We start from the raw sequence: 12606 nt of genomic DNA, 5'->3' as shown, positions 1-12606 counted from the left end.
GTAACACGCGTGACCAATACATTGAAAGTGATTCACGCTGCAGCTGTGTGAGTTACTAGCGTGCCAACGCTACACCTTCCTTCTTTAAACACAATCACGTCCTCGTGATTAGAGTCCGAGTAGCAGAACACGAAGTGACGAACACTGATAGAAGATCACGGAGATGCCCAGACTAGACTGGGCGAGTAAGATAATAGATTAGTTGATAGCCGGACTCCGACAATCGACTGAGATTAGAAGACACTGGAGGCATGCATGGTCGCGTCGGAATAACCTCGACGGAAGAAGATAGGCAGAATGGATGACTTGCATATACAGGTATGTATTCGTGAACAGCCTCCGTTGATAACCGGACGCAATGAGGACAACTGACATTGAAGTACTGGCTGGAGCGCAGCAGCAGATCACAGGACTGAGAGGTGGTGCGAACATAATCATTGAACATTATAGGAGATAGCGCATCATACTGGTACAGCGTCAACCGGAATATGACAAAATAATATCGGAAATGATAACGTTTGGAGTAGATCGACAGAAGAAATGAACTGATAAAATCATAAAGTAGCAGCACACCAGGCTCACACGATCTCACGGGGTCAAAAGGGGAAAGAACCGTCCTCCAAATGGGACTTGAAAACCACAGCACTCTTGCTGCCCAACCCTGGCACAACCTGCCAGCACAATCGCAGTTCAAAAACCGAACTGAATACATTATAAGGGGCATTGTCACACACATCGTCCCAGGTTAGCTAGATAGACCGTGGCTCACCATGATCGGACGCCTACCTAACTAAACTGGATTCACGCACTCGCATAAAGGAAGACTGAAGAGAACAGGAAGACTGAAGGAAGACAGGAAAGAAAATGCCATATCGGGAATTAGCTTACATTGGACATGGAGCTTGATCGGTAGAGACGCTGTCCGTCATCATTTCGGGCTTGGGGGAGACGTGGCGGGCGAAGGAGTAGCGGCGACTGGCGGATCAGGTTGGGCCATGCTGGTACCGGTTACACCAATAAAACAATTTACCACTGCCATCAATTCTGTAGCGCCGCTGCCATCAATGCAATACAGATACTAGGTGGGTTCGAATCTAGCAATTATAAAATTGAACCACCGCTGCCACCAATTCTGTAACGGGCCGCAGTCTCTCTCGGAGGCAAATGCAGACGGGTCTCAGTGAACACACTGTTAATAATTATTAAACATTAACTCTGACTCTAACTCTAAACTGACATGAAGAGAATTGTGAACAGCAGCTTTTATAGGCAGACAGCATACGTGCTGCAACAGCAATGGTCACGGCAAAGGCTCAGCAGAGAGAGAAGAAGAAAGGTCAAAGTATGTTGTGTGGGCTACAGTCATTGCACAAGGAGTGCCATTTGATTCTGTGCAGAAGAAGGAGCTGAATAGCAGTGTGGGCAATGGGCGTAAAAGAGGCGGTTGAAAGTGCAGCAGTATTTCTATGGTCAATATGAAACATTGAAGGCAGTGAGACTAGTTGCTATCCATGTCATGGATCTGCAAGCACGGTACAGAGTTGCAAGTGCGGGGTACGGGTGCGGTGTAACACGCGTGACCAATACATTGAAAGTGATTCACGCTGCAGCTGTGTGAGTTACTAGCGTGCCAACGCTACACCTTCCTTCTTTAAACACAATCACGTCCTCGTGATTAGAGTCCGAGTAGCAGAACACGAAGTGACGAACACTGATAGAAGATCACGGAGATGCCCAGACTAGACTGGGCGAGTAAGATAATAGATTAGTTGATAGCCGGACTCCGACAATCGACTGAGATTAGAAGACACTGGAGGCATGCATGGTCGCGTCGGAATAACCTCGACGGAAGAAGATAGGCAGAATGGATGACTTGCATATACAGGTATGTATTCGTGAACAGCCTCCGTTGATAACCGGACGCAATGAGGACAACTGACATTGAAGTACTGGCTGGAGCGCAGCAGCAGATCACAGGACTGAGAGGTGGTGCGAACATAATCATTGAACATTATAGGAGATAGCGCATCATACTGGTACAGCGTCAACCGGAATATGACAAAATAATATCGGAAATGATAACGTTTGGAGTAGATCGACAGAAGAAATGAACTGATAAAATCATAAAGTAGCAGCACACCAGGCTCACACGATCTCACGGGGTCAAAAGGGGAAAGAACCGTCCTCCAAATGGGACTTGAAAACCACAGCACTCTTGCTGCCCAACCCTGGCACAACCTGCCAGCACAATCGCAGTTCAAAAACCGAACTGAATACATTATAAGGGGCATTGTCACACACATCGTCCCAGGTTAGCTAGATAGACCGTGGCTCACCATGATCGGACGCCTACCTAACTAAACTGGATTCACGCACTCGCATAAAGGAAGACTGAAGAGAACAGGAAGACTGAAGGAAGACAGGAAAGAAAATGCCATATCGGGAATTAGCTTACATTGGACATGGAGCTTGATCGGTAGAGACGCTGTCCGTCATCATTTCGGGCTTGGGGGAGACGTGGCGGGCGAAGGAGTAGCGGCGACTGGCGGATCAGGTTGGGCCATGCTGGTACCGGTTACACCAATAAAACAATTTACCACTGCCATCAATTCTGTAGCGCCGCTGCCATCAATGCAATACAGATACTAGGTGGGTTCGAATCTAGCAATTATAAAATTGAACCACCGCTGCCACCAATTCTGTAACGGGCCGCAGTCTCTCTCGGAGGCAAATGCAGACGGGTCTCAGTGAACACACTGTTAATAATTATTAAACATTAACTCTGACTCTAACTCTAAACTGACATGAAGAGAATTGTGAACAGCAGCTTTTATAGGCAGACAGCATACGTGCTGCAACAGCAATGGTCACGGCAAAGGCTCAGCAGAGAGAGAAGAAGAAAGGTCAAAGTATGTTGTGTGGGCTACAGTCATTGCACAAGGAGTGCCATTTGATTCTGTGCAGAAGAAGGAGCTGAATAGCAGTGTGGGCAATGGGCGTAAAAGAGGCGGTTGAAAGTGCAGCAGTATTTCTATGGTCAATATGAAACATTGAACGCAGTGAGACTAGTTGCTATCCATGTCATGGATCTGCAAGCACGGTACAGAGTTGCAAGTGCGGGGTACGGGTGCGGTGTAACACGCGTGACCAATACATTGAAAGTGATTCACGCTGCAGCTGTGTGAGTTACTAGCGTGCCAACGCTACAACTGCACCCGAAACTAACAGAGTGTCACAGCAGCTGGAGACTGGCTTCAAAGATGGCACCTGCTGGTTAAAGGGGAAGTCCGGTGAAAAATTTAAATTTCACAGTCCGTAGAGTTCGGGGCGTTGAGTCGAATGGTCTTTGTCCGAGGAGGCTGCGGCCTATGGTTCGTCAGATACGCCCAATCGAACATGTGCGAATTTGAGCGCGCCTCACCCAGATCCAGGTGATGACGTCACAGCGTGCAGCCAGGTAGCCACACCATCTAGTTGTGTACAAAACGGCCATATTCGGAGCGCGTTCGATTGGGGAACCGTTTGTCGCAGCTTCTTCGGACCAAGACCATTCGATTCAGTGTTACAAACGCTACGTACCCTATGATTTTCAGCTCGGTAAACCTAGGTAGGTAGGTAGGTACATTTTTATTTGAATTCGCAGAACCAAACGGGCGGTGTCACCCACATGGAAGCGAATGGAAACAGTAAAATATTGTAGGAAACAGCCTAACACGATAGCAGGGTGTAGTACAAAGCAAAGAACGCTCAGGGCCTGTCCAGACTAGGTAGAAAACCACGTAAACACGCCGTAAACATGCTTGTTGCCAAGGTGAGTGACGAAAAATGGCCGAAAACGGGGAACGTGGGATTCACGCGGAACGTGAGTCGCGGACCCCCGTACAAAGCACGTTTCTCATCTACGTGCCGTTTTCGCAGTGTTTGTTGTGTGAGCCTCGATGGAGTTTGTGGATCGCAGTTTTTTCTTGCTGTTTCCAGCTGCCGTTTGTTTTCGCTTTGGAGTTGCCACCCGTCCGTTTCAGCGACCACTCGGAGGCGACATTGATACAGTCATGGCTGGACATGCAGAGAAATCCCGGGGGTCTGATGAAGAGGAAGGTGTAGTAGCGAGACTCGGAGAATTCACTGAAAATTTGATCTAGCACTGATTTGAAAGAATTGTTTGGAGAGGAAGCAGAACCCTCTTGTGACCAAAATTGACAACATGAAGGCCAAAGCCAGGGAGTTTTACTGGAAATACACGGCGGCCACCAACACTGGTTCGTCAAGCGATGCTACAGCCGGCCTCGACCTTGGCGCTGCGCTGCCGCGAGAGTCACACGGTTGCCAAATTTCCGCACCTGGAACAGAGTTCAGGGTGATATTCCTTGAGCTCGGCGTCCGTGCTGCCATCGCTGGGCCGCCACTTGTTTTGTAGCTAGCTGGGTTAGTGGGTAGGTCTAGACCAAGCCAGGGAGTCCTTTCCTGGTCTACGCGCTACAAACATTGTGCAATAGAGAAAATATGAACAGGTACACGACGTAGACCTACAGTCCATTTCAAAACTATAGACGCGTACCTAGGCAAAAACCGTTATGCCAGCATCTATACCACATAAAATCTGTGATCACTTTGTGCATAAATTTTTCCAAATTGGGCGTCTGTTATCCAATCCTTTAGAAACTATATGAGAGTAATTGTGGAGCGATCCTGAGCAATATTCCGAAAACTATTCTCAAAAAGTTCCAGCCAAATTTGAAATATTTCAAAAACCCTACGCGTCTATAGTTTTGAAATGCACTGTAGTTACACTGGTGACAGAGTGCAGTGTGGACAGAGCATCGCGTGTACGTCACGTACTCTGAAACGGCACGCCGTTTTTATTACATAGTGTGGATAGGCCCTCAGTCAATGAATAACGTTAACGTTAGAATACAACAACGGGGAGGCGGTAAACAGCACATGACTGGTACTGTGCAAACGTTCAAAGATTCCTGTACGAGGTGATTCGTAATTTTTTAACATTGCGTCATTTCTTAACAAATCGGTAAAATATCTCATTGCCAGCGCCTGCAAAAAGTCACCTCAAATTTCTTTTTGCCATTGCCATTGTCAATGTTCTGTCAAGTTCGCCTCCAAAATTGAGACTGATATTCCTTCAGGAAGTGACATTGCAAGAGCTTTCAGTCTGCATGTGCGATGTTTACGGTAAAATAGAGTATAAGAGAGTCATAGCCGCTGGTTTCAACCTCCAGTGACAATATAATTTAGCTGAAAAGGAAGCATATGATAGATACATACTGGAAACGACGCCTGGGAAGGAGGAATGGGGTGTGTTGGCCCTGGTAATGGCCAAACATTGGCAATTACTGAATTTACTAACAGATGTTGATCACAATTGCATATGAAATCAGGGTGATACACCTACTGCTATGCAAGCGTGAATGGCTTGTATTTGGATCAACATGATCTTGATCCAGTCTTGCTGGACCATCCTGGATACGTAGGGTCTCTTTCTATTGAAAACTGACTTGAAATTGTACTGCTAAGGCCTATTTTACCATGATGTTAAGAAATGACCACAACAAATAATATGCGGAAAATTCCCATTTTTCAACTGCCCCCTGCTTCCCAACACCAAGGATTATGTGCATGAACAACCCACCATTGCAATCTAATTATTATTATTATTATTATTTGTGCTCCCGCGTCAATGGGCTCGCCCAAATTCGCTTGCACCGAACCATGCGAAAAAAGGCCACCAGCAGGCAGGCAGGCAAAGAAAAATAGAAAATGGTGTCACATAAACTAATACAAACAAGAATATCATTATTAAGAAAGGGTTTGCTCCCCACACCGGAGCTCGCGCTATTCCGCCGACTTTACTTGACACTTGACTGACTCACGACTGCCATCCAGAGCACACGAGAAGTCCATCGAACCTTCGACTCGGCAAACCTGCAAGAAAGCACCACTCCCTGCTCAATACACAGTGTTTCGGGGAATTCACCCCTCATCAGTTGAGCTTGAGTAGGCTGAGGAAGATTGTGCCTGAAGAGCACCACTTATATAGTGCTCTCCAGGCACAAACACCACCAGGGATACAAACTTACAGAGACGCTCTATTTCCAGCGCGACAAACACCTCGTGAACACCAGATAGTCGGCGGAATAGCGCGAGCTCCGGTGTGGGGAGCAAACCCTTTCTTACAGATCATCGCCGAAGTCGCAACCACTACTTCGTAATATCATTATTGATGACATTAATATACTGAATGAATGGCAAAGGCCATGTGAATACGGATAATACGGATAATCAGAGTACCAACAACAAAGAATGTAGCTCAAACCATTGCAGTGCCAACTTCCTTCACCAGTACTCTGCCTTGTACGCATCTGTAACTGCGTTGCACAGATATGTCCATTCACGGCGATCCAGTGCTCGCTGAGCCATCAGCTGCAAGTCCCTTGGAGTCCTCAGACGGCAGCCGACTCGCTCCGCGTCTTGATTCAGCAGGACCGGTAGCGTGATCCGCGGCCGCCCACGGTATCCCGGCACGGAGCAGCCAAAGAATCCACTCATGGCCTCCCTAGCCGGTGTGTGCTCATCTGATCGCAGGATGTGGCCAAACAGCCGCCACCTTGCATTCACCAGAATGTTGCCAAGTGGAGCAGCACTGCAGCGCTCGTAAACCAAATCGTTCGACAGTCGGTTGGGCCACCTGATACCCAAGATATGCCGAAGTTGCCGCCGATGATACGATTCCAGCGCTTCAATTGTCTGTCGAGTGATGCCCCATGTGGAGCAGTTGTAAAGCAAGACAGGTAACACGAAGCAGTTATACAGCCGGACGCGCACCTCCAGACTCACTTGGTCTCTTCTCTTCCATAACTGGCAGAGGGACTTAAACGCTATCGCCGCAAGCTGCTTTCTGCGGGTGACATCCTCTGCATCACCAAGGAGAGAGCCGAGTTTCTTGACCATACGCCATGGCTCATCAGCACGATCGGCCTCTCGCTGGATGGCTGTGAATTCTGTCTTGGTCTGGTTGACGGTAAGGGACCATGTACCCAGGATGGTGGCAACCTGTGGCTCTAACATCCGAAGCCAATCACTAGAGATACTGATGAAGTCCACATCATCGGCGTACTCCACATCGTACGGAAGATGCCGGGCCACAGGTGCAGCCATTCGCTGTCGCACATCCTGCAGGGCAGCTTCCAGGTAGATCACGAATAGAATTGGCGACAAGGAGTCGCCTTGCGGGGTACCAATGTTAGTGGAGAAAGAGCTTGATGTTTCCGTGCCCAGTCTGACTGCCAAATTCGTATCTGAGATCAGGTAACGGATCAAGCGTATCTCGTCTTCTTCCAAGAATCGCTGAACCACGTCCATCAACTGTCCTCGCCTGATCGTGTCAAAGGCACGTGACATGTCGATGCCCAGTATGCTGAATGACCAGTGGTACCGCTGGGTCGTAGCTGCTAACCACCGATGGCACCAGACCACATCAGCTGTTGACCTTCCTGCACGAAAACCACTTTGGTTCAGTGATAGGAAATCGTTTACGGCTGGCGAGATGCGCTTGAGGACTACCAGCGACATGACTTTGCGTAGAGTTGTCAGGAGGATGATCGGTCGCAGACTGGTTAAAGCACCCACCGGCTTTCCGGGCTTCTGGAGAGGTATTAGTGTGCCATGACCGATGAATGGCTCTACCCGGTGTTGCTGAAATAGGCTGTTGATGCATCGGCTTATGACGGGAGCAGTGGCATCGGCTGAGTACTTCAATAGCTCACCCGGGATGTTGTCGGGTCCTGCAGCTCTACCGTTGTTGAGTCTTGCTAGTGCTGTTTTCACTTCCTCCGTTGAAACGGGATGCTGCAGCGGTCGAGGTTCCCCAGTGAAGGATCCAAATTGCTGAATTGCAGAGTCACTGAGCTGCGATGAGAAATGATTCTTAATCTCCAAGCTTGCTTGCTTATCATTACATATGATCTTGCCCTGGCTGTCCTTAACGACGACTTTCTGCGATGGCTTTCGCCGGAGCAAGTGTACAGCCTGGAACATCTGGGCTCCATCCTTGAGCCTCTCTATCTTCTCTGCTCGCGATATTAGTTCATTTTCTCTGTTTGTGATGGATCTGTTCCTGATATCATGCAGGATTCGATTCCGGTCAGTCCTCAACATTTCTCGCTCGATTGGGTCATCACTGCCCTGAATACGGAGTCGGACATCTCTCTGCATGCAGGAAAGTCTCTCGATCTCTGGGTCATGGTGACGATGACTGGTCTTGGCTGTCACACCCACAATCTCTTTGCCCGCGTGGAAGATCTCTGCAGCTATTGCATCCCATCCGGTGTTGGGCTGATCTTCTGACACCCTCTGAATTCTGTCTGAGATGGCAAATGTTAGCTGATTCTGCAGTTGTGGATTCCCGGGTAAACGATGCACTGCTAGGCGATCCACCTTCTTCTGGCTGCTCCGCGCCGCCCGACCCCATATGCCGAATACTCGAGGTAAAAGCGTGCGAGCCACCACAATCCTATGATCTGATGTGACTTCCGTTCCATTGTAACTTCTGGCGTTGGTGAATAGTCTCTTTTGCGATTGACGGCACAGAATATAATCAATTTGGTTGTAAATGTTGACAATCTTGCCACTGGCTCTGTCAAGTCGCTGTCCTGTCCATGTGGTCCTGTGCCTTGCAGAGTGGCAGAACGCTGTGTTTGATAAGAATAATCTGTTAATTTCACAGAACTGCACTAGCGTCTCTCCGCTGACGTTTCTGATTCCACGCCCATGGCTGCCAATACATGATTCGTCCTGCTGCTTCGTTCCAGCTTTCGCGTTGAAGTCTCCAACAACAAAGAAGAGGGAACTCGAGTCCACGTCATGTATAGCTCTGGTCAAGGTATCGTAGAATTCATCCAATTCAAAGTTGTTGCCTCTGCAGCGAGCTGACGTCGGGGCATACACATTCAGGATACTCAATGTCGATTTTTTCCCAATTGTAACGAAATTCCAGCGACTCGGTCAGAAACGCTCCAAACTCTCTCGACTCTCGGCTCCAAGCTGCTTCTTACTGCAAATGCCAGACCATAATGACGACAGGTTGGCGACAGCGTGTAAAGAACATAGCCACCACAATACTCTTGCCTCGTTTCACAAATTTTAGTTTCCTGCACGGCACAAACATCAATTTTGTACTTGGCCAAATCACGACAGAGCGCTTCACGTTTGACTTTCGACGATAGACCACAATCTAAGGACATCAGTATTACATTTTTGGAGGAAGAAATGGAAAGATTCGCACCTCGAACCCTACGGAAGGCTTTTTTACTTTCGTGTTAAATAGTGACGAATCACCTCGTAGTGTTCAGTAGTGGGTGCTACCTCGAGGTTATACCGTATTTTAGCCGTTTCCGAGTTGGACTTTTTCCGTCAGCATGCCTCTAGCTCTACGGCTCTAGCAATGCGCTGCGTGCATGCTAGCTGTAGACGTGTAGTGCAGTCAACAAACTAGACTCATCACACACGGAACTAGTCCCGCACTGCCGTGCTGGGCTAGCTCGCTGCAACAAGACTCAGAAAACTAGTCAACACACGGACGTGTCATGTACTGTAGTACTACACTCGTACAGTCATGCAGTCAGAGAACGTGCGTTTCTCCTTGCCGGTGCCGGTGGTTGTGCTTTGAGAAAGAAAATTTTAGTTTTCCCCTCCAGTCCGGCCTCATTATTTTATGCTACAGCGATGAGTGCACAACCGTGACAAGTGACAAAACAGCGAACAGCTCCCGGACCTAGAACTTTCAGATTCCATAGCGTTGCGAGCGAAGAGTCGTGCCCGGGCCATGGTTCAAAGAGCCTGCACTGTTCTCCAATTGAGTAGTCCGAAATATGCCAAGTTCGCACCAAAACATCACCATGTGGCAGGCTACTGGAGTCTAAGCGAATCGGTATGGAACAACATTTAGAGCACTCGCATCACTCTTCTCCATTTTGGCGACCCTGCTCTTCAGCGATCTGATAATTATATCAGCCTCGTCTGCAATAGCTACTGCTTCTTCATCAGTCGGAAACTCAGTAGCGCTCACTCTTGACCGTCCCGCGCGGCCATTTCTTCAGCTGGATACCGAGGTTCTCAGCCCTACAATACCCCCCGACCAAACCCATGAAGGTCAGCCATGGCTGCATCCTCACTCTCACAAGGAGTTAGGTCTTGGGGTCGCTTGCACCACCTAATATCAGTCGCCAAATCATTTGAAATAGCACTGACACTATTGCTTTCACGCACTCCTTTTGACCTAGCTGCACGCTATGACGTTGCGGAGGGTGTGGCGCGGCCGCATGACGTCATGGCGCAGCCCCCGAAACTCAGTTTTTCAAACGGAAATATCTCGAGAACGCTTTGTCGGAGACACGTGGGACCAACACCATTCGACTCAGCGCCCGAAACTCTACCGACCCTGAAATTTAACCGGACTTCCCCTTTAACACTTTCTTGACAACCGCCTGAGTTGGGATGTACACGTCAGCGCCATAGTGACCAAAGTTGCGAGGAAGATAGGCGCCTTGTGGAGAGCCCGTCGATGCCTCTCCCGCAGCTCGCGCAAGGTATATGTAAAGGCTATTGTCATGCCGGATATGATATATGGTGCCTGCAGCTTCTCTGCAGCCCTCCGCGTGACCCAACTTCAGCGTCTGCAAGCCATGCAAAACCGGGCAATCCGATGCATTGATGGCAGCCCGCCATGTTCCGCGATGCAGCCCCTCCTGGCTGCCAACTCGATTTACCGCGTCACTGAACTTTTCAAACAAAAGCTCCTGATCTTCATCTGGCGTTGTCTAAATGACTCCACTAGCCTTGCTCTAGCCCAGCTTCTCAAACCAGCAGCATGCAGCGGCAGAAGTACGCGCCATCAGCATGCCAATGGTCTGCTCAGCCAGCCAGCTCGCAGTCGGTGTGGCCAAACGAGATTCGCCACCGCAGGAGCATTGCTGTGGAACAGTTTGCCTAGAGAGGTGCGCACCGTATCCAGATTGCAAGATTTTAAGCTAGCCTGCCTTCCTTATGTATGCCTGAAATAGGTTGTGTTTCGTCAGGTTTTGACATGTTTCTTTCTTCTCAGTATTCTCGCTCGCATAGTACTCCACTTCTATGATAATATTGCCTATGCTGTTGCTCATTAGGATTTTGGCAAATTCTATCCTTCGCTTTCATATAACTGGGCCAGGAACCCGTTTGAACTTGCGAAGTAAAATAAAATCCATCAATCAACACAAAGAAAACAGTCATCCTCCCGTTCTACCACAATAACCGCCCCCCCCCCCCCCCTGAACAGTTACCCCAGATCACCCTCAGGAATAGTCCGCGTACCGTAGCACAAAAACACAAACACCTCGGAATAATCTTTCAGCATGACCTCCGTTGGACGGAGCATGTTGAATAAATAGTCCAAAATCACTCAAGTCTTTCAAAATTCTTTTTAGACTAAGGTCTACACTCACCAGTGATTCTTTATCTCACATCTATCAGACATACATACTACCTATATTCTCATATGCGAGCAATGCTCTCACACCGTTGTCACACACTTCCCTTGACAGGCTAGAACCACTCCAGCGGAAAGCCGCCAGAATATTTCTCCACCTTCCCCTTTACACACACTTAGAACACTCCCACCTTTTGCATCGCATCAAATGGCCAACATTATTTTCACGCTTTAAAGTTAAACATATACTCTTCGCGCATTCTCTGCGCCACAATTATGCCCCACCACATATACTCTCGCTGCATGCTGCTAGCAACGTGCAACCTTCGTATAATTTACGTCGCTCTCGTACTTGGCACTTGCCAACTCCGCGGACTGACCGCTGTCTCCATTCTCCCCTGTACAAGGCCCTTCATTACTTAATTGCTTGCCCACCCAGCTTCGCGAAATCCCTTCTCGTACTCCCTTCAAATCCGAAATATCCCTGCTGTTGCGCAACTCTGTATGCTCGTGTAGCGACCACCCCTGCCCGTACACTTAAGTACACAACTCTGTATGCTCGTGTGGCGACCACCCCTGCCCGTACACTTAAGTAGTCATTAGCCCCTAGGCCCTGCCCACCCAATTCTTCCTCACTCTTTCTCCTTTCTTACATTATTATCTCTTATTGGCCACTGGCTATCGTGAGAATAAAGATTTGAAACAAAAACAACAACAACAACAACAACAACAACAACAACAATTATGCCCCACCACATATACTCTCGCTGCATACTGCTAGCAACGTGCAACCTTCGTATAATTTACGTCGCTCTCGTACTTGGCACTTCGTGACTTGCCAACTCCGCGGACTGATAGTCTACGGTCAGAGGTGGTATTTTCTAGAAACTCGTAACCATTAGGAGCTCACAATTTTTTTAGATCTGTTTCTGACTAAGTTGTGGCTGCTGAAGACGATAACAGTATCGGCAAGTCCGTACAGTTGTCCGTTTGTTAGATATGGCGCTCTTCCGCTGCATATGGAAATTGTACATGTACTCTAACCCAGTCATTCTAGAGTATTGTGGGTTTCTGCATACAGAGTCCGTTTTAGACTCCAGATGGTGGCAGTGAGTCAGGGAGGGTACGAC

At 48.5% G+C, this 12606-nt stretch overlaps 1 protein-coding gene across 1 annotated transcript; it reads right to left on the bottom strand.

Annotated features, from left to right (window-relative positions):
• Nucleotides 1-4227: 4227 nt before the first annotated feature.
• On the bottom strand, nucleotides 4228-10178 carry LOC135823707 (uncharacterized). Its single transcript, XM_065336550.1, has 3 exons — nucleotides 10079-10178; nucleotides 6850-8939; nucleotides 4228-4476 (listed from the first exon to the last, which is right to left on the bottom strand). The coding sequence occupies exons 1-3, from the start codon at nucleotides 10176-10178 to the stop codon at nucleotides 4228-4230; spliced, it is 2439 nt and encodes an 812-aa protein (XP_065192622.1).
• Nucleotides 10179-12606: the final 2428 nt, after the last annotated feature.

The sequence above is a fragment of the Sycon ciliatum genome, chromosome 8 (assembly GCF_964019385.1).
Source record: "Sycon ciliatum chromosome 8, ocSycCili1.1, whole genome shotgun sequence".
Taxonomy (NCBI): Eukaryota; Metazoa; Porifera; class Calcarea; order Leucosolenida; family Sycettidae; genus Sycon; species Sycon ciliatum.
Note: the sequence above shows the minus strand (reverse complement) of the source record. Positions and strands in the feature narration are given on the sequence as shown.